The 26,897-nt window shown below is 44.1% G+C and overlaps 1 protein-coding gene across 4 annotated transcripts in view; it reads right to left on the minus strand.

Annotated features, from left to right (window-relative positions):
* The window catches only part of LOC139562071 (inositol polyphosphate-5-phosphatase A-like), a 268,112-nt gene that overhangs the window by 94,682 nt on the left and 146,533 nt on the right, over positions 1–26,897 (minus strand). For all 4 annotated transcript variants that reach the window (XM_071379382.1, XM_071379386.1, XM_071379384.1 and 1 more), the window contains exons 7-8: positions 18,922–18,974; positions 17,938–18,057 (exon numbers count right to left, since the gene is read on the minus strand). In XM_071379382.1, the coding sequence (XP_071235483.1) occupies positions 17,938–18,057; positions 18,922–18,974 (173 nt within the window). The remainder of the gene's footprint in view (positions 1–17,937; positions 18,058–18,921; positions 18,975–26,897) is intronic.

The following is a 26,897-nucleotide window of genomic DNA, read 5'->3' on the forward strand; positions in this document are numbered from 1 at the left end:
CCTACTGCTGCGGTCATTCGATGGCAATTACACATTTTCTTCAGTGAGAGGACGCTGTAATGAGAGACATAATGTAGCCTAAGCTACTGAAAACAAGCCTTTTATAAGATTACATCATGACTGGAGAGTTTGAATCTTATTAAAGAGATGGAGTCCAGACAGGCTAATTTAGGAAACTTTCTGAATAGAAATATACAGTGAGGGAAAAAAGTATTTGATCCCCTGCTGATTTTGTACGTTTGCCCACTGACAAAGAAATGATCAGTCTATAATTTTAATGGTAGGTTTATTTGAACAGTGAGAGACAGAATATCAACAAAAAAATCCAGAAAAACGCATGTCAAAAATGTTATGAATTGATTTGCATTTTAATGAGGGAAATAAGTATTTGACCCCTCTGCAAAACATGACTTAGTACTTGGTGGCAAAACCCTTGTTGGCAATCACAGAGGTCAGATGTTTCTTGTAGTTGGCCACCAGGTTTGCACACATCTCAGGAGGGATTTTGTCCCACTCCTCTTTGCAGATCTTCTTCAAGTCATTAAGGTTTCGAGGCTGACGTTTGGCAACTCGAACCTTCAGCTCCCTCCACAGATTTTCTATGGGATTAAGGTCTGGAGACTGGCTAGGCCACTCCAGGACCTTAATGTGCTTCTTCTTGAGCCACTCCTTTGTTGCCTTGGCCGTGTGTTTTGGGTCATTGTCATGCTGGAATACCCATCCACGACCCATTTTCAATACCCTGGCTGAGGGAAGGAGGTTTTCACCCAAGATTTGACGGTACATGGCCCCGTCCATCGTCCCTTTGATGCGGTGAAGTTGTCCTGTCCCTTTAGCAGAAAAACACCCCCAAAGCATAATGTTTCCACCTCCATGTTTGACGGTGGGGATGGTTTCTTGGGGTCATAGGCAGCATTCCTCCTCCTCCAAACACGGCAAGTTGGGTTGATGCCAAAGAACTCCATTTTGGTCTCATCTGACCACAACACGTTCACCCAGTTGTCCTCTGAATCATTCAGATGTTCATTGGCAAACTTCAGACGGGCATGTATATGTGCTTTCTTGAGCAGGGGGACCTTGCGGGCGCTGCAGGATTTCAGTCCTTCACGGCATAGTGTGTTACCAATTGTTTTCTTGATGACTATGGTCCCAGCTGCCTTGAGATCATTGACAAGATCCTCCTGTGTAGTTCTGGGCTGATTCCTCACCGTTCTCATGATCATTGCAACTCCACGAGGTGAGATCTTGCATGGAGCCCCAGGTTGAGGGAGATTGACAGTTCTTTTGTGTTTCTTCCATTTGCGAATAATCACAGAAACTGTTGTCACCTTCTCACCAAGCTGCTTGGCGATGGTCTTGTAGCCCATTCCAGCCTTGTGTAGGTCTACAATCTTGTCCCTGACATCCTTGGAGAGCTCTTTGGTCTTGGCCATGGTGGAGAGTTTGGAATCTGATTGATTGATTGCTTCTGTGGACAGGTATCTTTTATACAGGTAAGAAACTGAGATTAGGAGCACTCCCTTTAAGAGTGTGCTCCTAATCTCCGTTCGTTACCTGTATGAAAGACACCTGGGAGCCAGAAATCTTTTTGATTGAGAAGGGGTCAAATACTTATTTCCCTCATTAAAATGCAAATCAATTTATAACATTTTTGACATGCATTTTTCTGGATATTTTTGTTGTTATTCTGTCTCTCACTGTTCAAATAAACCTACCATTAAAATTATAGACTGATAATTTCTTTGTCAGTGGGCAAACGTACAAAATCAGCAGGGGATCAAATACTTTTTTCCCTCACTGTAGGCCTATTGGGAGAATCAACAAACTCACACATGCACCGCCCCGTAATAGCACCCGTCAATCAAAGCCAATATCAGAGACAAGCAAATATTTATTCTTTCCTTAAAAGGTATTAAAAAAATCTTGGCCTACCTTAGGCTTCCCTGAAAGTAGACTATAAGATAATTAATTGACAAAGACAAGTATAAAGGGGACAGCTATGCTATAGTATGAAGATGAAATTGACTACTAAAATAGAAACATATACACCCAACATGTCCATAGCCTATTTATTAGCCACACTGATTATCGAGGGAGAGAGTGTTGGAAAGATTTTTCAAATACTGTGAGGAACTATTATAATTTGAATGGATGTAAAAAATAAATATATATATAAGGACTTTACTGACTTACTGTGTGAGGTGATGAAAAAATGACTAAGAAGCACAGCTGGGCACTTTTGAGAAGCAGGCCAGGTACTTATACGCGTGCTTAGGCGTGCACGCTCCGTCAACATTAACAGGATAGAAAACCCAGACACATGATGGAGCTGGAGAAGACGTATGCCGTTTTACAGTCCTCTAACCAAATGTGTATTGTGTGTTTATTTTTCACGTCATTTGTAACTTCTTTTGTAAATAATGTTTCTGCCACCGTATCTTATGACCCGAAAAGAGCTTCTAGATATCAGCACAGGGATTACTCACCCCGTACTGGATTTTTTTTTTTTTTACTCCAGACAAGGAGATATTGGGAACGTACACTACCGTTCAAAAGTTTGGGGTCACTTAGATATATCCTTGTTTTTGAATAGAAAAGCACATTTTTATCCTTTAAAATAACATCAAATTGATCAGAAATACAGTGTAGACATTGTTAATGTTGTAAATGACTATTGTAGCTGGAAGCTGATTTTAAAGGAATTTCTACATAGGCGTACAGAGGCCCATTATCAGCAACCATCACTCCTGTGTTCCAATGGCACGTTGTGTTAGCTAATCCAAGTTTATCATTTTAAAAGGCTAATTGATCATTAGTAAACCCTTTTGCAATTATGTTAGCACAGCTGAAAACTGCTGTTCTGATTAAAGAAGCAATAAAACGGGCCTTCTTTAGACTAGTTGAGTATCTGGAGCATCAGCATTAGTGGGTTCGGTTACAGGCTCAAAATGAACAAAAACAAATGACTTTCTTCTAAACTCGTCAGTCTATTCTTGTTCTCAGAAATTAAGGCTATTCCATGCGAGAAATTGCCAATAAACTGAAGATCTCGTACAGCGCTGTGTACTACTCCCTTCACAGAACAGCGCAAACTGGCCCTAACCAGAATAGAAAGAGGAGTGGGAGGCCCCGGTGCACAACTGAGGAAGTGGAAGAGTACATTAGAGTGTCTAGTTTGAGAAACCGACCTCTCAAAATCCTCAACTGGCAGCTTCATTAAGTAGTATCCGCAAAACACCAGTCTCAACGTCAACAGTGAAGAGGCGACCCCGGGATGCTGGCCTTCTAGGCAGAGTTCCTCTGTCCAGTGTCTGTGTTCTTTTGCCCATCTTAATCTGTTATTTTTATTGGCCAGTCTGAGATATGGCTTTTTCTTTGCAACTCTGCCTAGAAGGCCAGCATTCCGGAGACGCCTCTTCACTGTTGACGTTGAGACAGGTGTTTTGCAGGTACTATTTAATGAAGCTGACAGTTGAGGACTTTTAGCGTACAATCATTGGATAATAAAACATTAACTGTAATTTCTTATGTTTTTCCGAGTAGTGGCTGAACGACATAAATAACATACAGCTTGCAGGTTTTATGAAGATATCTAGAAATCCCGATCACGCTTGTAGGCAATGTTGGCTAGCTGAGCTCATGCATAGAGACACGTCATAAGGTCTAACGGTCGTCCCGCGCCGAACTGCGCACGTGCAGTCCATCAAAGGCACTTACTCAATATAAAGTCCTTTTTGATGACAAATAAATGTAATCTCCCGCTACTGACTGCCTTTTCGAACTGCTTAGACATCTGAAGCTGTGGAAGACCATTAAACATGAACTGCCAGATCCCGACAGTTTTGGTTTTCAAAGTGACTTTGAGATTCTTGTTTGTAATGAAGAACGCTATATAAAATACATTTATTATGATTATTATTATTTTTTTCGCTAATTCCAAAAAGCTTACGGAGCACGTGTACATAGGAGAGAGAGAGCGAGAAAGAGAGAGAGCGAGAGAAAGATCGCAAAAGAGGGAGTAAAGAGAGAGGAGAATGAGCATGAAGAGAGGATGGGACGGGGGGATAAAATGGAGAAGAAAATCAGTGTGGCGGGAGAGAGGAGAAAGGGAAGAGAAAGAAAACAGATAGAGACGACTAAGACATTGCCTCTCTCCCCAGTGTGTTTCCCCAGGGCCCAGTGCTGAGCCAGCCCACAGCTTTATCCCTCTAATAGCCATGTCTAATGCCATAGCCTTGGACGTTTTGTCTGCAGAGCTAAGGTATCAGCGGCAGGTCAGAAGGTAACACTGTTTACACGATAGTTTCCTAAAGCACTTGTGGTGACCCGCTGGTGTGAAAGTTGACTTTTGCTTGGCCTTTGTGGCGGCCCGAAGAATCGACACATTAGCCACAGCGGACTGGGCGTGAATGGGGCTGTGGTGGGGGGTCCCGGGGGCCCCCTGCAGGACCCCCAGCGGGGGCCCCATTAGCCGCGTCATCACAGTTCATTCAAGCAAACTGTAAGAGTGTCAGCGACATTCCCACACAAAGACGCACTTCTTTACACAGTCTATAAACATGCTTCCCCCCAGCCAATTCATCGCACGGTGACACCCCTGATAAAGGCTCTTCACAGGGGCCGTTCTCACTGAGGGGGGGGGGGGCTATCAGTCAGGCCTTCATAGGGCCACACAAAGACAGGGTCAGCCGCTAATTTATAACATGGTCCTTAACTCTGCTCCCAGGCCCCCTACCGCAGCGGCACAAAGCACCTGGAGCACATTCCTCTCTCACACACACGGTTTAGTTATTCTCTCTTACATGGTAATATAACTCTACACTCACTCCAAAAAAATATTCTTGAGAGTGATCGACAGACAGTTAATCGGAGTTGTAATAGACAGGCTGTTAGGATTACACTCTTCAACTGGGGGTCGATGTCAATACGAGATTGACAAGATGACTTACCATTACTTGGCAAGTCAAATTCAACTCAACAAAACTCAGCGGTACAATGCAAAAGCCAATGCAGAGTCATCCATTGTAAGCGTGATTTTGAGAATTTGGGAGAATGTTAACATTGTGAAGAATGTGCTTTTTGACGTCTGGCTCAATGGGACAGGGGAGGACCCATGATGTGACCTGTGACTCCCAGGGGCGGTCGCTCCCTACAAGCCCCCATGAACTACTTCACCCACCCTACCCAACTCTCCCAGTTGAGTCAGGCCAGAAGGGCGGTGGTGGTAGGGTGTCGCGGTCACACAGAGGTTAAAGGATAAGCTAACCCAACAACGTCAAACCCCAAGCATTTCTAATAGTGACCCAAAAAACCCCAGGAAGGAAGGTTGTCGGCCACTGGATCTGGTGGAGTTCTGCGGACTGGTATGGGTGGAGATACAAGCCTGTCCAATCTCTCCTCAGCAGTGGTTCGCACTTGCCAGATCCACTATGGGAGCCACTCAGTCCAAAAATCTTACAGCCTGTGAACCAATAATAGCGCCTCGTTTCTGCAGATCTCTATTCTGCAGAAACATAACTAGGTAAATGGCTATAGCCAATACACAGTATTTAATTGTTGAAGGTACTTTAATTCCCATCGCTGCAGAGCTAATAGTAGCTACTTGTTTATGAACTAGTCCTATACTGGGAGAGAGAGGTATCAGTGGAGACTGACTGGGGATTAACCCCTGCTGCCCCAGGCCTCCCAGGGTGAGGAGGCAGTTCACAGAGTCACACACTGACACCCCCAACCCACCCTAGTACCCCCCATGAAGGGCTACATATGGGCCCTAGCAGAGCACCGTCCACTAGCCCCCAAACACAACCCAAAGGCTAGCACATGCTCTCCTCTCAGTCTCTACTGAATGACATAAAGCAGCATCCTCAGTATTCTCTGTGCCACACAAACACACAGGTCACAGCAGGTGCTTGCATGCACAGCCAATTAAGTCATAAGCATACACGCTGAGTCAATCAGATGCTCTAAAAAGTAAATAAACACAAATTAATTCACCACACCTCCACTTAAACACTCATTCATACATTTTGTCTGACATGCACGCATGCATACACACGCTCGTGCACACACACACACACACACACACACACACACACACACACACACACACACACACACACACACACACACACACACACACACACACACACACACACACACACACTACTCTGTCTAATAAATTCATCTGGCTTTTATGGAGGATCTCCCTGCAATTATTCAGTCCTCCTTCCAGCTGAACATGTCTATTGCCTGGAAACAGGCTCTTCTTTCGCTCCTCTTTCAGCCCGTTGTTCTGGGAAAAGCCTAAAGGGAAACATTTAGATTGGAGGGCTCTTTGAGACGCTCTGACAGTTGACTGATGACCGTCCATAAAATGACAATGAATTGCTGTGTGGCGGCCAGTACGGCCCACTGCTTCCCCCTGGGAAACTAATTGCCCTGAATTGTTAACGGCAACATTATTTTTCTGCCAATCATTGCTTTTCAATGGCCTGAAAATGAGCATGAAACAAGCCTTTTCAGCAAACAAAACAGTTCAATGTCTCCAATGTTGATCAAATTAACTTCAACTGTGTGACAATGGACTATATTTGTGTGAAAATAATGGCGGGGGACAAAGGGGGTCTTCGTGCCAGGATTTCACAGTTGTAATGTAAAACTGTTCTCTCCTGAACTGGGACAGCCACTCTGAAAGGGGAAGAATAAAAAGGAACACAACACGATTTTTGGGGGAAAGAAAAAAATGGTGTTGATTTTATCTCATGGCTATCTTTTCACATGGCTCTTGGCAGGCTGCTTCCCATCCTCTTGGCCAGGGCCCTGACTTCTGAATTAGCACATAATCTCAGTGTCCTCCTTACATCACGAGTCCTTGGCGGAACAAGTTGGCATTTTACAACATACAGAGTCTAAAGCATAAATCTCACTGCCAATAGACTGCCGATAGGTACTTATCACAGTGGGAGGTCTTTCCTTCTCTTGCTAGAAAGAAAGCGGTACCTGCTGCATGCCGACCTAGTAGCGACGAAGCTGACGTTTATACTTGTAAAATCAGAACGCTCATCAGTGGCCAATAACTTGACTTTAAGCCAATCAGAGAGCACGTGGGGGAGCCAACAGGAGAAACAATAAAAATTGGGAATTTTCTCCAAACATCCACAGTTAAATGTTATGAGCCAGCCACACTATATATGCAATGAAAGCTATGGGATGGTAACTAGCTAAGTAAGCAGACACAAATACTTCCTCCAAGCTAGCTAACTACTGAAGCTACTATTGGCATTATAATTAAATCACGGATTAGTTTCCACGAAACAGTTGCCTGTGTTAGCTGCCGATTTATGACAAAGACCCTGCACTATGTTGTGCTAGCGAATATGCTAACATTAGCTAGCTAGCTAAACATTTGGCTACGGGCTGGCACTGTCAGTACGGGATTATGGAGATTGAATTCAACTGTTTCTTCGTCATCTTGCTAGGTAGTTATCTAGTTGGGGCCATCTGGCTAGTATCAAAAAGGACTTTCAACAAAATAGCAACATTAGCGCAGCTAGCTAGCTACTTAACATTGGAATCTGGACCAAACGCAACACACAAGGACATGCAGGAGGACCAGTACAACTGAGCAAGAGGACAAGTACATTAGTGTCTAGATTTGAGAAACAGACGCCTCACAAGTTCTCAACTGGCAGCTTCATTAAATAGTACCTGCAAAACACCAGTCTCAACATCAACTGTGAAGAGCCGACTCTGGAATGCTGGCCTTCCAGGCAGAGTTGCAAAGAAAAATCAATATCTCAGACTGGCCAATAAAAATAATAGATTAAGATGGGCCTCCCACTCCTCTTTCTATTCTGGTTAGGGTCAGTTTGCGCTGTTCTGTGAAGGGAGTAGTATACAGCGTTGTACGAGATCTTCAGTTTATTGGCAATTTCTCGCATGGAATAGCCTTCATATCTGAGCACAAGAATAGACTGATGGGGAACAAGTCATTTGTTTCTGTCAATTTTGAGCCTTAACAGAACCCACAAATGCTGATGCTCCAGATACTCAACTAGTCTAAAGAAGGCCCGTTTTATTGCTTCTTTAATCAGAACAGCAGTTTTCAGCTGTGCTAACATAATTGCAGAATGGTTTTCTAATGATCAATTAGCCTTTTAAAATGATAAACATGGATTAGCTAACACAACGTGCCATTGGAACACAGAAGTGATGGTTGCTGATAATGGGCCTCTGTACGCCTATGTAGATATTCCATAAAAAATCTGTTGTTTCCAGCTACAATAGTCATTTACAACATTAACAATGTCTACACTGTATTTCTGATCAATTTGATATTTTAATGGACAAAAAATGTGCTTTTCTTTCAAAAACAAGGATATTTCTAAGTGACATCAAACTTTTGAACGGTGGTGTGTGTGTACATATAAACTCAGCAAAAAAAGATCCTCTCACTGTTTACTGCAATAATTTTCAGCGAACTTAACATGTGTAAATATTTGTATGAACATAACAAGATTCAACAACTGAACAAGTTCCACAGACATGTGACTAACAGAAATTGAATAATGTGTCCATGAACAAATGGGGGGGTCAAAATCAAAAGTCAGTATCTGGTGTGCCACCAGCTGCATTAAGTACTGCAGTGCATCTCCTCCTCGTGGACTAGACCAGATTTGCAAGTTCTTGATGTGAGATGTTGCCCCACTCTTTCACCAAGGCACCTGCAAGTGTCCGGACATTTATAAACGGCCCTAGCCCTCACCCTCTGATCCAACAGGTCCCAGACGTGCTCAATGGGATTGAGATCCGGGCTCTTCGCTGGCCATGGCAGAATACTGACATTCCTGTCTTGCAGGACATCACGCACAGAACGAGAAGTATGGCTGGTGGCATTGTCATGCTGGTGGGTCATGTCAGAATGAGCCTGCAGGAAGGGTACCACATGAGGGAGGAGGATGTCTTCTCTGTAACACACAGCATTGAGATTGCCTGCAATGACAACAAGCTCAGTCCGATGATGCTGTGACACACTGCCCCAGTCCATGACGGACCCTCCACCTCCAAATCGATCCCGCTCCAGAGTACAGGCCTCGGTGTAACGCTCATTCCTTAGACGATAAACGCGAATCCGGCCATCACCCCAGGTGAGACAAAACCACGACTCGTCAGTGAAGAGCACTTTTGCCAGTCCTGTCTGGTCCAGCGACGGTGGGTTTGTGCCCATAGGCAACGTTGTTGCCAGTTTCTTTTTTTGCTGAGTTTATATATTTACACACACACACACTTATTCTAAAATGTATTAAATAGTTTTTTCCCTCATCAATCTACACACAATACCCCATAATGAACAAGCATAAACAGGTTTTAAAACATTTCTGCAAATAATAAAAACATGTTTCAATCACATTTATTTCGGATTCTTTACTCAGTACTTTTTTGAAGCACCTTTGGCAGCGATTACAGCATCGACTCTTCTTGGGTATGACGCTACAAGCTTGTAACACCTGTATTTGGGCAGTTTACCCCATTCTTCTCTGAAAATCCTCTCAAGCTCTGTCAGGTTGGATGGGGAGCGTCGCTAAACAGCTATTTTCAGGTCTCTCCAGAGATGTTCGATCAGGTTCTAATCCGGGCTCTGGCTGGTCCACTCAAGGACATTCCGAGACTTGTTCCAAAGCCACTCCTGAGTTGTCATGGCTGTGTGCTTAGAGTTGTTGTCCTGTTGGAAGGTGAACCGTAGCACCAATCTGAGGTCCTTTGGAGGGCTTTGGAACAGGTTTTCATCAAGGATCTCTGTACTTTTCTCCGCTCATCTTTCCCTCGATCCTGACTAGTCTCCCAGTCCCTACCACTGAAAACATCCCCACAGCATGATGCTGCCACCACCATGCTTCACCGTAGGGATGGTGTCAGGTTTCCTCTAGACGTGACGATTGGCATTCAGGCCAACAAGTTCAATCTTGGTTTCATCAGATCAGAAAATCTTGTTTTTTATGGTCATAGTCCTTTAGGTGCCTTTTGGCAAACTCCAAGCGGTCTGTCATGTGCCTTTTACTGAGGAGTGGCTTCCGTCTGGCCACTCTACCATAAAGGCCTGATTGGTGGAGTGCTATAGAGATAGGACAACCTTCCAGAAGGACAACCATCTCCACAGAGGAACTCTAGAGCTCTTTCAGAGTGACCATTGGGTTCTTAGTCACCTTCCTGACCAAGGCCCTTCTCCCCCGATTGGTTCCAAACTTCTTGCATTTAAGAATGTGTTCTTGGGCAACTTTAATGCTGCAGAAGTTTTTTGGTTCCATTCCCCAGATGCGCCTCGACACAATCTTGTCAACTGTGGGACCTTATATAGACAGGTGTGTGCCTATCCAAATCATGTCCAAACAATTGAGTTTACCACAGGTGGACCCCAATCAAGTTGTAGAAACATCTCAAGGATGATCAATGGAAAGAGGATGTACCTGAGCTAAATTTTGAATCTCATAGCAAAGAGTCTGAATACTTATGTAAATAAGGTATTTTGTTTTTTTATTTTTATACAAAAAACAGTTTTTGCTTTGTCATTGTGGGGTATTGTGTTTAGATTGAGGAGGAAAATGTCTTATTTAATCCACTTAAGAAAATGTGGGAAAAGTGAAAGGGGTCTGAACACTTTCCGAACGCACTGTATAAAGTATATTAAACATCTAATGGTCAAAATAGTGTAAAAGCAAGTGAGCTGGTTCTACTCGTTTTGGCAAATTTCTGGTGTTTTGTGGTGGAAAACTGAGTGGGTCGAGCATAACATGTCAGCCCTCTTACACATAGATAGACAGGCGAGAAATGGTTTAACAATTTAAAAAAATGTGAAGCTTGCATTCAATTGCCACACGCTGTTGCATACAAAAAGCTTCCATTCTCCCTGTCACAAGGGGATTCATGGCCAATTTAAGATTTTAAATCGTCAAACGTTACTGTCGACCAGGTTACTTTATTTGTCACTTAATAGACAGTCTATATATTTTTTTACCTCTTAAGATTGGAAAACTTTTTTTAATGAAGTTGAACATGTGCTCTTTATGACAGAATGTACACATTTTGTGAAATCTAAAGGTTTTTTGGACCAAGTTGCACTTCTCAAAAGGCACCGAAATGATGGAATGACCCATATATCAATACTTCCTTATAGGAAAAAGGGGCTGTAAGGGTCTCATGAGGAAGCATTGTTACAATGCCTTCAGAAAGTATTCACACCCCTTGACTTTTTCCACATTTTGTTGTTACAGCCGGAATATAAAAATGATTAAACTTGGATTGTTTTGTCAATGGTCTACACACAACGCAACATAATGTAAAAGTGGAATTATGTTTTACTTCGAATTTATATAAAAAAAAATAAAAAATGAAAAGCAGAAATGTCTTGAGCCAATAAGTATTCCACCCCTTTGTTATGGCACGCCTAAAGGTCAGGAGCAAAAATGTGCTTAACAATTCACAAAATGAGTTGCAATAATAGTGCTTAACATGATTTTTGAATGGCTGCCTCATCTCTGTACCCCACACATACAATAACTGTATCTGAATTTCAAACAGATTCAACCAAAGGCCAGTGAGGTATTCCAATGCTTCGCTTAGAATCAAAACCACAATGCAGTTAAAGAAATACAGTTAAGAAAAATTACAAAATAAACTACTGTGAATTTTTTTTTTTTTAAAGTAACAAGAAAATTACACAACAATAACAAGGCTATATACAGGAGGTACCGGTACCGGTACCGAGTTCAATGTACAGAGCTACAGGTTAGTAGGTCATTTGTAAAGTGACTATGCATAGATAATAAACAGCGAGTATCAGCAGTGTAAAAACAAAGGGGGGGGGGGGGGGTCAATGTACAGTTGAAGTAAGAAGTTTACATACACCTTAGCCAAATACATTTAAACTCAGTTTTCACAATTCCTGACAATTTATCCTAGTAAAGATTCCCTGTCTTAGAGCAGTTAGGATCACCACTTTATTTTAAGGATGTGAAATGTCAGAATAATAGTAGAGAATGATTTTCAGCTTTTATTTCTTTCAATACATTCCCAGTGGGTCAGAAGTTTACATACACTCAATTAGTATTTGGTAGCATTGCCTTTAAATTATTTAACTTGGGTAAAATGTTTCATGTAGCCTTCCATAAGCTTCCCACAATTATTTGGGTGAATTTTGGCTCATTCCTTCTGACAGAGCTGGTGTAACTAAGTCAGTTTTGTAGGCCTCCTTGCTCGCACACACTTTTTCAGTTCTGCCCACACATTTTCTATAGGATTGAGGTCAGGGCTTTGTGATGGTCACTCCAATACCTTGACTTTGTTGTCCTTAAGCCATTTTGCCACAACTTTGGAAGTATGCTTGGGGTCATTGTCCATTTGGAAGACCCATTTGCGACCAAGCTTTAACTTCCTGACTGATATCTTGAGATGTTGCCTCACTATAACCACATCATTTTCCTACCTCATGATGCCATCTATTTTGTGAAGTGCACCAGTCCCTCCTGCAGCAAAGCACCCCCACAACATGATGCTGCCACCTCCGTGCTTCACGGTTGGGATGGTGTTCTTCGACTCGCAAGCCGCCCCCTTTTTCCTCCAAACATAACGATGGTCATTATGGCCAAACAGTTCTATTTTTGTTTCATCAGACCAGAGGACATTTCTCCAAAAAGTACAATTTTGTCCCCATGTGCAGTTGCAAACCGTAGTCTGGCTTTTTATGGTGGTTTTGGAGCAGTGGCTTCTTCCTTGCTGAGCGGCCTTTCAGGTTATGTTGAGATAGGTCTTGTTTTACTGTGGGTACAGATACTTTTGTACCTGTTTCCTCCAGCATCTTCACAAGGTCCTTTGCTGTTGTTCTGGGATTGATTTGCACATTTCACACCAAAGTACGTTCATCTCTAGGAGACAGAACGCCTCTCCTTCCTGAGCGGTATGACGGCTGTGTGGTCCCATGGTGTTTATACTTGCGTACTATTGTTTGTACAGATGAATGTGGTACCTTCAGGCATTTTGAAATTGCTCCCAAGGATGAACCAGACTTGTGGAGGTCTACAAATTATTTTTTGAAGTCCTGGCTGATTTCTTTTGATTATCCTATGATGTCAAGCAAAGAGGCACTGAGTTTGAAGGTAGACCTTGAAATACATTCTCAGATACATCTCCAATTGACTCAAATGATGTATATTAGCCTAACAGAAGCTTCTAAAGCCATGACATCATTTTCTGGAATTTTCCAAGTTGTTTAAAGGCACAGTCAACTTAGTGTATGTAAACTTCGAACCCACTGGAATTGTGATACAGTGAATTAAGTGAAATAATCAGTCTGTAAACAATTGTTGGAAAACTTACTTGTGTCATGCACAAAGTAGATGTCCTAACCGAACTTGCCAAAATTATAGTTTGTTAACAAGAAATTTGTGGAGTGGTTTTAAAACAAGTTTTAATGACTCCAACCTAAGTGTATGTAAACTTCAGACTTCAACTGTAATTAGTCCAGGTGGCCATTTGATTAATTGTTCAACAGTCTTATGGCTTGGGGGAAGAAGCTGTTTAGGAGCCTTTTGGTCCTAGACTTGGCGCTCCGGTACCCCTTGTCATGCAGCAGCAGAGAGAGCAGTCCATGACTTTGGTGACTGGAGTCTTTGACAGTTTTTTGGGCCTTCCTCCGACACCACCTAGTCTATAGGTCCTGGATGTCAGGAAACTTGGCCCCAGTGATGTACTGGGCCTTATGCACTACACTCTGTAAAACCTTACGGTCAGATGCCGAGCAGTTGCCATACCAGGCGGTGACGCAATGGTCAGGATGCTCTCGACGGTGTAGCAGTATACATTTTTGAGGACCTGAGGACCCATACCACATCTTTTCAGTCTCCTGAGGGGGGAAATGAGTTGTTGTACCCTCCTCACAACTGTCTTGGTATGTTTGGACCATGATAGTTTGTTGGTGATGTGGACACCAAAGAACTTGAAACTCTTGACCCGCTCCACTACTTCCCCGTCGATGTTAATGGGGGCCTGTTTGGCCCTCATTTTCCTATAGTCCACGATCAGCTCCTTTGTCTTGCTCACATTGAGGGAGAGGTTATTGTCCTGGCACCACACTGCCAGATCTCTGAACTCCTCCCTGTCGGTGATCAGGCCTACAACTGTTGTGTCATCAGCAAACTTAAATTTGGAGTCGTGCTTGGCCACACAGGCGTGGGGGAATAGGGAGTACAGGAGGGGACTAAGCACGCATCCCTGAGGGACCCCAGTGTTGAGGATCAGCGTAGCAGATGTGTTGTTGCCTACCCTTACCACCTTGTTGTGGCCCATCAGGAAGTCCATACTCCAGTTGCAGAGGGATGTGTCTAGTCCCAGGGTCCTTAGCTTAGTGATGAGCTTTGAGGGCACTATGGTGTTGAACGCTGAGCTGTAGTCAATGAACAGCATTCTCATATAGGTGTTCATTTTGTCCAGGTGGGAAAGGGCAGTGGAGTGGGATTGAGATTGTGTCATCTGTGGATCTGTTGGCGCGGTATACGAATTGGAGGTCTAGGGTTTCCATAATTATGGTGTTGATGTAAGCCATGATCAGCCTTTCAAAGCACTTCGTGGCTACCAACGTGAGTGCTACGGGGTGGTAATCATTTAGGCTGGTCACCTTCACTTTCTTGGGCACAGGGACTATGGTATTATGTTTGAAACTTGTAGGTATTACAGACTCAGTCATGGAGAGGTTGAAAATGTCAGTGAATACACTTGGCAGTTGGTCCGCACATGCTTTGAGTACACGTCCTAGTAATCCTTCTGGCCCCGCGGCTTTGTGAATGTTGACATAAGATATTATCTTTTTTAATGTCCCGTTGGTAGGATAGTCTTAATTGTAGATCGTCCAGTTTGTTTTCCATGATTGCACGTTGGCCAATAATACGGAGGGAAGTGGTGGTTTACCTACTCATCGGCCAAATCTTACAAGGCACCCCGCCCTCCCCCCCTTTTCCTCAGTCTTTTCTTCACGCTGATGACGGGATTTGGGCCTTGTCTTGACAAAGCAGTATATCCTTCTTGTCGGACTCATTATAGAAAAAATCTTTGTCCAGTTCGAGGTGAGTAATCGCTGGTTTAATGTCCAGAATCTCTTTTCGGTCATAAGAGATTGTAGCAGCAACATTATGTACATAATGAGTTACAAACAATGCGAAAAAACAAACAAAATAGCAGTCGGTTAGGTGCCCGTAAAACGGCAGCCATCCCCTCCGGGGCCATTATTTGAAGAGAACCTATTGGTAGATGGGTAACAATTAAAAAAGCAGACATTAAATATTCCTTTGAGCATGGTGAAGTTGTTAATTACACTTTGGGTGTATTGATTCACCATCCAGTCACTACAAATATACAGGCGTCCTTCCTAACTCAGTTGCCGGAGAGGAAGGAAACTGCTCAGGGACTGCACCATGATGCCAATGGTGAAGTTTAATGGCGGAGAAAACTGAGGATGGATCAACAATATTGTAGTTACTCCATAATACTGACCTGTTTACAACAAGGCACTAAAGTAATTCTGCAAAAAATGTGGCAAAGTAATTCACTTCTTGTCCTGAAAACGAAGTGTTATTCTTGGGGCAAATCTATTACAACACATTACTGAGTACCACTCTCCATATTTTCAAGCATAGTGGTGGCTACATCATGTTATGGCTATCCTCGTAATCGTTAAGAACTAGGGTGTTTTTCAGGATAAAAAACAAATGTAATGGAGCTAAGCACAGACAAAATCCTAGAGGAAAACCTGGTTCTGTCTGCTTTAAACCAGACACTGGGAGATTAATTTACCTTTCAGCAGGACAATAACCTAAAACACAAGGCCAAATCGACACTGGACTTGCTTACCAAGAAGACAATGAATGTTCCTGGGCGGCAAAGTTCCAGTTTTGACTTAAATCTACTTGAAAATATATGGCAAGACCTCCAAATGGTTGTCTAGCAATACGCATATGAATAAACAGAGTAAATAACGTTAGGTGCCATTTGGTGCTCATATTTCAGTCTTCAAAGGGGATGGTGTTGAGGAATAAAAACAAGCATGAAGGGTTTACATTTCAAATAGGCTCTCATGAAGTTGCTGGCCCCACATCAGCCGGAGACCAGAGGAGTGCCTTTTTGATGTGACTCAATGGAGAGGTTTGGCTGGCTAAACGCTGTTCCTTCTTATCATTGTTCCCTGGAGGCCTTGAAGGGCTTTGGAGATAAACACTGTTTAGCAGTTAAAAGGGCCACAGAGGAAAGGGCTTATCAGATGTGTTTTCAATGGGCCGTAAGCTGCATTATTAGCCTGGGCCCAAGATAAGGGAAGGGGCTAAGGTTGGGCCCAGCCATGGAGCTTGCTCCTTAGGCTAGATCACTGACCAGGCTCCTGCACCAGCAGCCCCTCTGGATCTCAGCTGGTGTTGTCCACTCCCCCTCCTTACCCCCTCCCCACAATGAGAGATTAGAGCTCAGAGAGAGGGAGGCAGGGAAAGAGAGGGGGCCTTGGCTATAGATATTCACCCTTTCCCTTCTCTCTTTCTGGGGTAGGAGTCAGAGTTAGGACAATGGCCAAAAAGATGGTTCCCAACCGGCCTCTGAATGGGAACACTGTTGGTGGTAGCACTTCATTCAAAGCCGGGCCTGGGCACATTGTCTTCCCCGATCGGCGGAGGAGAATGGAGTTCACTGGTGGCTGCCAAAAGGTTAGCAGCCCCTGTGAAAGGAGCAGCACATTATTCACTGCCCCTAACAGAGCCCAGGGCCTTTTGTATGCCTCCCCCCGCCCCAGCCAGCTTCTTTCACTCTCTCTGGCAGTCCGGATCTGCGCCCGAGTGTTTCCCCAAAGTGAGTGGTTGAGGCGCGATGCCCCCCCTCCTTCACCCCCTGCATGAGATGCCAGCCTAGCCGGAACATAGGCCTACACCTCCCACCCATCCCACAACCCATCCCCCTAGGTTACCCCTCCCACCTCCCGGAAAAAAGGAAAAAATACCCTGCCATTGTCACCTTTTAATGATATGTCCCAGGAATTACCAGCAAAGGATACCTTCTGAGCACAAGGGGATTTAAAAGAGGGGAGCGTGGAAACTGCCACTCACCAGCCCAGTGCTATTCAACCTCCAGCAGAAAATTTGACATTTAGCCGTATTTACGAGATGACTTTAAAAAAAAATCTACTTCAAGAGCATGACCAAAGCTGAGAAAATACGGTCAAAACCCTCAACGTAAGCAACAAGAAAGGTCCTTTTGAAACTTCATTATACCGATAAATCCAGGTAAATTATGGCTTCATAAAAATTGTAAAAGCTGTCCTATTCCTCAAACACCCCCACTTCCCTGTCCATTAAACGCAGAGCATTCTTTCATCAAATGAAAGAATCAAGGAGAGGGTAAATATGAGCTTTGAAATGAATAAAACACAGCTCGTAATTCACGAGGTGCCAAAACCCCTTCATAATATATGCCGGCCATATGTATGCAGTGATTCAAAGTGGAAGGAGGTGAAAGACGCTGTGCATTCAGATTTGATTTCATTGGTGGGGGTCACATAATGCAGGGCTGATACATAGCTTCTATTCAGTGTTAGCATGACCAGGTAGTGAGCAGGGGCTGCTTTAACACACTTCATCATCCTGCTCCACCGTAAATGGAGATCACATAAATCACATTAGCATGTTAGCTGGAACGGCTCCCCTGTTTGCTTAGTGGGGTCTTGGGTGAAGGATTCTCTGCTGGCAGAGAGGTGAGTGTGTTGCTCAGGGTCGAGTGGAAAAGAAGAATGGAGAGGATGGTGAGAGGAGAGATGGTGAGATTGGTAAAGGAGAGATGAAGAGGGTGCTGAGAGGATGGTTGGAGATAATGATAAGATGAGCGATGAGAGAATGGTGAGAGGAGAGTGCCAGTCACCTGTCTAGAACAAAGCCAAGGGCCTTCTGTCTCATCCCGGAGTAGACAGAGGGGCTCTTCTCCCGGGCCAGTATGTTGGAGGCATCGTGGAACAGGTGGATGTTGACCAGGTCAAAGGCACTGTGGGGGAGACCGAAAGACCAGGATATTTGAGTTTGAGACACCTGAATCACATGATTGACCTCGTGGCCTGTGGACCAGTGCTATACATTTGGTTCTGTGAATGGAGCAGTTCGATTAACTTGCCTGGTTGCCCTACAGGCTGAGTGACATGTCCACTTTACTCCTAGTGGTGCTAATGCTGCTAAGCATGTCTCATTGATCCACTGTTGACTATATATCGATCTCTGTAAATGAGAGTGGATGTCTCACCTCAAGACGCTTCTCCTGCTGACAAACTTCTAAATATATAGGTAAAATGTCCCTCTCATCCGTGTCCCTCTCTCCCATCCCTGTCAATCTCCCTCCCTCTCTCTGTCTCTCCCTTCAGGTCCCTGTCTCGCGTCATGCCTGTCTCTATTAGAGTGTTACCGTTTCAGCCCTTTTGTTCTCATGTCATCCTTCTATTCGATTACAACCCCCTCCCTCCTCCATCCCTCCCTCTCAAAACGTTTGTATTCATCTCACACAGGTTCAATTGCATGTAATGTTTTCTGTCATCTGTCATATGCAACTGCTTGGCTAACGAGATTACGTCTAATCTAATCCCGGGATGGGGAGAGAAGTAAAGCCTCTCTCTCTAGGGAAGACTGACTCTACCTTGCCTCTCTATGAAGACTGGACCGGGACCTGCAAAGCCCCCTGGGATATAGCCTATGGATAGTGGGGTAAAGCCAAAGTGACAGGTACTGCGGGTGATACTGCTAGGCTTTATGGGTAGTCACAGCTGGATGTGACCCTAAAATGCACCTCAATGAAAAGCTGAGAAATTCTGTTTGATCATAGGTGTAGTTTGAGGTGTAATGAGATGTCTTGGAAACTCACCAGTCAGCCAGAGCCCATCTAGTCCTGATGAAGCCTTTTCTGGACCACTTGCACTGTAACAGAGGGAGACATCATGCCAACTGAATGTGAGCATGGATCGCATGGAATTGGACCTTACTGCAGTGCACCTTCAATTGTTCTCAAGTAGATTACTAAGAAAAGCTCATCCATTTTTTTTAAATGGCCTTTTTGCCTTTGTGCAGATTGTCATGTCTCATTTTCGATTACCTGAAAATTATACTTTTTTCAAAGTATCTCTCTTTTTTTTAAACAAGCAATGCAGAGCTGGCTACAATTTCAATTTCATCCCCTGAAAAAATAGAATAAATGCTTTGGCTGAACTCAAATGTGCCGATTGATAAAATACCTGTATTTATGGGAAAGTTGTTTGAAAAGGGTATTTTGTTTTTATATTATATTGAAAATTGGAAATGTAGAGTTGTCTTTCATGGAGTTATCAGAATTGTACGGGAAGGTCTGCTCAATCCAAGATTACAACCAATTGATTACAGCATTACCCCAAAAATGGAGGAGGCAGGTGGCAGCGGGAGGAGGTAGGGAACTGGTCTGTCTGCCCAATATCAAAGATCAAAACTGGAGGAGGAATAAAAATAGCATAAATAGGAAAGTATACCAGTTTCATTTGAGGACCAGGATGTTGACAGCTGTGCCATACAGATTACAAAACAGTTAGGAAGAGATTTTTGATGCACCGATTCCATGTTACAGATTTAAGTTGATATATAAAATTACGCAAGATTCAAGACTTCGTGCTTTTCAGCTAAAATTATTATATAGAATTCTTGCCACCAACAAAATGTTGGATATTTGGGGCATACAATCATCACAGCTCTGCAAATTTTGTTGTGAGAATACAGAATCAATAGACCATTTATTTTGGTATTGCCCTCAGGTAGCCTGTTTCTGGTCTCAGATTCAGGAATGTCTGAAAATGCATAACAATGATCTAAAATTGACCGTAGAAATAGTATTATTGGGAGATCTGGAGAGACCGGGTCACTCAATAACTAATACTCTTAGTAAAAGTATTTATCATCAACTTTCCTATCTGTGGATTCTATTCCATTAGATAGATTGAAATTGAATGTTAAACTTAAACATCACAGCATAGTTCAAATCAAATCAAAGTGTATTTGTCACGTGCGCCGAATACAACAGGTGTAGACCTTACAGTGAAATGCTTATTTACAGGCTCTAACCAAGTGAAAAAAAGGTATTAGGTGAACAATAGGTAGGTAAAGAAATAAAACAACAGTAAAAAGACAGGCTATATACAGTAGCGAGGCTATAAAAGTAGCAAGACTACATACAGACACCGGTTAGGCTGATTGAGGTAGTATGTACATGTAGATATGGTTAAAGTGACTATGTACACTGCTCAAAAAAATAAAGGGAACACTAAAATAACACATCCTAGATCTGAATGAATGAAATATTCTTATTAAATACTTTTTTCTTTACATAGTTGAATGTGCTGACAACAAAATCACACACAAATTTATCAACCCATGGAGGTCTGGATTTGGAGTCACACTCAAAATGAAAGTGGAAAACCACACTACAGGCTGATCCAACTTTGATGTAATGTCCTTAAAACAAGTCAAAATGAGGCTCAGTAGTGTGTGTGGCCTCCACGTGCCTGTATGACCTCCCTACAACGCCTGGGCATGCTCCTGATGAGGTGGCGGATGGTCTCCTGAGGGATCTCCTCCCAGACCTGGACTAAAGCATCCGCCAACTCCTGTACAGTCTGTGGTGCAACGTGGCGTTGGTGGATGGAGCGAGACATGATGTCCCAGATGTGGTCAATTGGATTCAGGTCTGGGGAACGGGCGGGCCAGTCCATAGCATCAATGCCTTCCTCTTGCAGGAACTGCTGACACACTCCAGCCACATGAGGTCTAGCATTATCTTGCATTAGGAGGAACCCAGGGCCAACTGCACCAGCATATGGTCACACAAGGGGTCTGAGGATCTCATCTCGGTACCTAATGGCAGTCAGGCTACCTCTGGCGAGCACATGGAGGGCTGTGCGGCCCCCCAAAGAAATGCCACCCCACACCATGACTGACCCACCGCCAAACCGGTCATGCTGGAGGATGTTGCAGGCAGCAGAACGTTCTCCACGGCGTCTCCAGACTCTGTCACGTCTGTCACATGTGCTCATGTGCTCAGTGTGAACCTGCTTTCATCTGTGAAGAGCACAGGGCGCCAGTGGCGAATTTGCCAATCTTGGTGTTCTCTGGCAAATGCCAAACGTCCTGCACGGTGTTGGGCTGTAAGCACAACCCCCACCTGTGGACGTCGGGCCCTCATACCACCCTCATGGAGTCTGTTTCTGACTGTTTGAGCAGACACATGCACATTTGTGGCCTGCTGGAGGTCATTTTGCAGGGCTCTGGCAGTGCTCCTCCTTGCACAAAGGCGGAGGTAGCGGTCCTGCTGCTGGGTTGTTGCCCTCCTACGGCCTCCTCCACGTCTCCTGATGTACTGGCCTGTCTCCTGGTAGCGCCTCCATGCTCTGGACACTACACTGACAGACACAGCAAACCTTCTTGCCACAGCTCGCATTGATGTGCCATCCTGGATGAGCTGCAATACCTGAGCCACTTGTGTGGGTTGTAGACTCCGTCTCATGCTACCACTAGAGTGAAAGCACCGCCAGCATTCAAAAGTGACCAAAACATCAGCCAGGAAGCATAGGAACTGAGAATTGGTCTGTGGTCACCACCTGTAGAACCACTCCTTTATTGGGGGTGTCTTGCTAATTGCCTATAATTTCCACCTGTTGTCTATTCCATTTGCACAACAGCATGTGAAATTTATTGTCAATCAGTGTTGCTTCCTAAGTGGACAGTTTGATTTCACAGAAGTGTGATTGACTTGGAGTTACATTGTGTTGTTTAAGTGTTCCCTTTATTTTTTTGAGCAGTGTATATATGATGAACAGAAAGTAGCAGTAGCATAAAAGAGGGTGTTGGCGGGTGGGACACAATACAGATAGCCCGGTTAGCCAATATGCGGGAGCACTGGTTGGTCGGCCCAATTGAGGTAGTATGTACATGAATGTATAGTTAAAGTGACTATGCATATATGATAAAAAGAGAGTAGCAGCAGCGTAAAAAGAGGGGTTGGGGGGGGTTGGAGGGGGGCACACAATGCAAATAGTCTGGGTAACCATTTGATTACCTGTTCAGGAGTCTTACGGCTTGGAGGTAAAAACTGTTGAGAAGCCTTTTTGTCCTAGACTTGGCACTCCGGTACCGCTTGTTATGCGGTAGTAGAGAGAACAGTCTATGACTGGGGTGGCTGGGGTCTTTGACAATTTTTTGGGCCTTCCTCTGACACCGCCTGGTGTAGAGGTCCTGGATGGCAGGCAGCTTAGCTCCAGTGATGTACTGGGCCGTACGCACTACCCTCTGTAGTGCCTTGCGGTCAGATGCCGAGCAATTGCCGTACCAGGTAGTGAAGCAACCAGTCAGGATGGTCTCGATATTGCAGCTGTAGAACCTTTTGAGGATCTCGGGACCCATGCCAAATCTTTTTAGTTTCCTGAGGGGGAATAGGCTTTGTTGTGCCCTCTTCACGACTGTCTTTGTGTGATTGGACCATTCTAGTTTGTTGTTGATGTGGACACCAAGGAACTTGAAGCTCTCAACCTGCTCCACTACAGCCCCGTCGATGAGAATGGGGGCGTGCTCAGTCCTCCTTTTCCTGTAGTCCACAATCCACAATCATCTCCTTAGCCTTAGTCTTGAAGTCCAGGATCCAGGTGCAGAGGGAGGTGTTTAGTCCCAGGGTCCTTAGTTTAGTGATGAGCTTTGAGGGCGCTATGGTGTTGAACGCTGAGCTGTAGTCAATGAATAGCATTCTCACATAGGTGTTCCTTTTGTCCAGGTGGGAAAGGGCAGTGTGGAGTGCAAGAGATTGCATCGTCTGTGGATCTGTTTGGGCGGTATGCAAATTGGAGTGGGTCTAGGGTTTCTGGGATAATGGTGTTGATGTGAGCCATTACCAACTTTTCAAAGCACTTCATGGCTACGGACATGAGTGCTACGGGTCTGTAGTCATTTAGGCAGGTTGCCTTTGTGTTCTTGGGCACAGGGACTATGGTAATCTGCTTGAAACATGTTGGTATTACAGACTCAATCAGGGACATGTTGAAAATGTCAGTGAAGACACGTGCCAGTTGGTCAGCACATGCCCGGAGCACACGTCCTGGTAATCTGTCTGGCCCTGCAGCCTTGTGTATGTTGACCTGTTTAAAGGTCTTACTCACGTCGGCTACGAAGAGCGTGATCACACAGTCGTCCGGAACAGCTGATGCTCTCATGCATGCCTCAGTGTTGCTTGCCTCGAAGTGAGCATAGAAGTGATTTAGCTCGTCTGGTCGGCTCGTGTCACTGGGCAGCTCGTGGCTGTTCTTCCCTTTGTAGGCTGTAATAGTTTGCAAGCCCTGCCACATAAGACGAGCGTCGGAGCCGGTGTAGTATTATTCAATCTTAGCCCTGTATTGACGCTTTGCCTGTTTGATGGTTCGTCGCAAGGCATAACAGGATTTCTTGTAAGCTTCTGGGTTAGAGTCCCGCACCTTGAAAGCGGGCAGCTCTACCCTTTAGGTCAGTGTGAATGTTGCCTGTAATCCATGGCTTCTGGTTGGGGTATGTACGTACACTCACTGTGGGGACGACGCCCTCGATGCACTTATTGATAAAGCCAGTGACTGATGTGGTGTACTCCTCAAAGCCATCAGAAGAATCCCGGAACATGTTCCAGTCTGTGATAGCAAAACAGTCCTGTAGTTTAGCATCTGCTTCATCTGACCACTTTTTTATAGACCGAGTAACTGGTGCTTCCTGCTTTAATGTTTGCTTGTTAGCAGAAATCAGGAGGATAGAGTTGTGGTCGGATTTACCAAATGGAGGGAGAGCTTTGTACACGTCTCTGTGTGTGGAGATCTAGAATTTTTTTCCCTCTAGTTGCACATTTAATATGTTGATGGAAATTTGGTAGAACTGATTTAAGTTTCCCTGCATTAAATTCTCCGGCCACTAGGAGCGCCACCTCTGGGTGAGTAGTTTTCTGTTTGCTTATTTCCTTATACAGCTGACTGAGTGTGATCTTAGTGCCAGCATCTGTCTGTGGTGGTAAATAAACAGCCACGAAAAGTATAGCTGAAAACTCTCTAGGCAAGAAGTGTGGCCTGCAATTTATCACAATATACTCTACTTCAGGCGAGCAAAATCTAGAGACTTCCTTAGATTTCGTGCACCAGCTGTTGTTTACAAATATGCACAGACCGCCACCCCTCGCCTTACCAGAGTGTGCTGTTCTATCTTGCCGGTGCAGCGTATATCCCGCCAGCTGAATATCCATTGAGCCACGATCCCATGAAACATAGGATATTACAGTTGAAAGATAATTGAAAGATATATGGTGCGTAGAAATCCGAAGAGGGTGGCCAGCAGAGATAGGTGGGATGGGCTGAGGGAAGCTGAGGGTTGGGATGTGGAATTGGAGACAAGTGGGAATAGAGCTGCTGGGCGGGGGATAGAATGACGGTCAAAGATAAAAGTAAAAAATAAATAAAGTCAAAATGTCTCCCGGGTGGCGCAGTGGTCTAGGGCACTGCATCGCAGTGCTAGCTGCGCCACCAGAGTCTCTGGGTTCGCGCCCAGGCTGGGCTGGGTTCGCGCCCAGGCTCTGTCGCAGCCGGCCGCAACCGGGAGATCCGTGGGGCGACGCACAATTGGCATAGCGTCGTCCGGGTTAGGGAGGGTTTGGCCGGTAGGGAGGGTTTGGCCGGTAGGGATATCCTTGTCTCAGTATGTAAAAATGTAATAAAATGTATGCACTCTACTGTAAGTCGCTCTGGATAAGAGCGTCTGCTCTTGGCCGGTAGGGATTTCCTTGTCTCAGTATGTAAAAAAAAAAATGTAAAAAAAAAAATGTTATAAAATGTATGCACTCTACTGTAAGTCGCTCTGGATAAGAGCGTCTGCTAAATGACTAAAATGTAAAAAAAAATGTAATATTAAACAAAACAAAAGTAAGTTTGAATGACACTGAGGGGCAGTGTTGTTACAGCTCATGCCAGTTTGCCTGAGGCTGATGCCGTGCAGGTGTTTGTACACATGCATATACACACACACTCTCATTCAAATGCCCACATACATGGACAAAAACACACACATGTAAATAGTGCCATACATGCAGTCAAACAGCAGTGGCCTTGCTGTTTTGATTTTTGTTGTCCTTGTTGATTTTTGCATTGTTTTCTGTTTTCCTTGGTCTTTATTCGATTTTGTTCATTTTGTTGGTGCATTGGGGACGGGGGCTCGGGGGGGGGGCTGTGAGGGGGGTCTCGGATGGTTGAGGGGCAGCTCGGGGGGATCTTGTAGGGCTGGTGGCCTGGCGGTTGGGAGCTTGGGCTGTTGGCTGATGAATCGCTGGTTCGGGTCCCCGTTTTTGACCTTGTGGGAGATCTGTCGACGTGCCCTTGAGCAGGGCGTTGACCCTGGTTGCTTCTGTGGGTCACTCTGGATGTGAGTCTGTTAGATGACTAATGTGATGTAGTTGTTGAGCGGCTTCACTGCAAGTATATTGTATGTTTTAAATATTCAATTAATTTAAAAATACAAATCTCAAATGGCATACACAGTCATCCCATTCATACGAGTGCTATACCAATGCAAAGACAACCCTCTAAGAGTTTGTTTTGTTTCAGTATGATCCATTTCCCCTGTATTTACATTTGTCCAACCTGAGCCCAATGACACTGCATGACAACGGGGAAAAACAGTATTACCTCCAAAATGGTCTGAGGCCTGACCAATAGCCACCTGGTCAACCTCCTATAGCCTCACCCCATTAGTGCTACTGAGTGAATTACCCAGTCAGGAGTCCCAGCTCTCACGCAGCACATGATTTACCATGAAGCTCATTATTAAATGAGAGACAAATTGATGCCGCAACCGTCCTAATTTTGAATGCATAAATAAACAAATAACCCAGGAGCTATCGAAGCGTCCTAATGGGGAGTTAACCATGGCGATGAATAAACTAATTATGGCCCAGGTCACATAATTACAAATTGACTAATTTTATTTAAAAACTTAGATGCAAATGTGTAGGCCTGAAAGCAATTTGATTGCGTCTCACATCCTTCAATCTGCATTAGTACAAGATGAACTGTATCAAATTGAATTACATTAGCATACTTGAATTAATCTATACCGCCTGGCAGAATGTATGGGTCCAATTATACCACACTGTCCAACATTGTGACTTTGAGTGAGTGAGTGAGTGAGTGAGTGAGTGAGTGAGTGAGTGAGTGAGTGAGTGAGTGAGTGAGTGAGTGAGTGAGTGAGTGAAATAGAGAATGAGTGAGAGAGAGTGAGAGAGTGAGTGTGTGAGAGAGAGAGTGAGAGCAGTGAGCGTGAGAGGAATGTGCTCCGGGTCAGCTGCGGTACGCGGCCTGGTTTAAGGTAAACCAAAATAGTTTTTCATGAACATAATGCAGTTGATAAATATTTTGTGATAATTTAAAAAGACAAATAATATAACGAATACCTTACATTATGCAGTCGTTGAAAATAAATGAGAAAGTACTTCAACAAATTCAACAAAACACAGATGTTTCAAGGAAATTCATTCAATAACCACATTTACATTTAGGTGGTAAGTAGAAATTTGTTGGCATCATATCTCAATTTCATCTTTATTTTACCTGACTTCCTGAGAGAGATTTATATATGTACTGTATATATATATATGACGTGATATACAGTATGTAACAACATTGTAAGAACTTGAATAAAGAGAGAAGAGGATGACGGGGGTGGGGGGGAGTGAGGAGGAGAGAAGAGGGTGGTGTCCAAACCTGCTCTCTTAACGCAGCGCGAAATATATGTAATCTAAATTTAATTTAAAGAGCCATTAACTACAAATCACAA

Source organism: Salvelinus alpinus, chromosome 32 (assembly GCF_045679555.1).
Source record: "Salvelinus alpinus chromosome 32, SLU_Salpinus.1, whole genome shotgun sequence".
Classification (NCBI taxonomy): domain Eukaryota; kingdom Metazoa; phylum Chordata; class Actinopteri; order Salmoniformes; family Salmonidae; genus Salvelinus; species Salvelinus alpinus.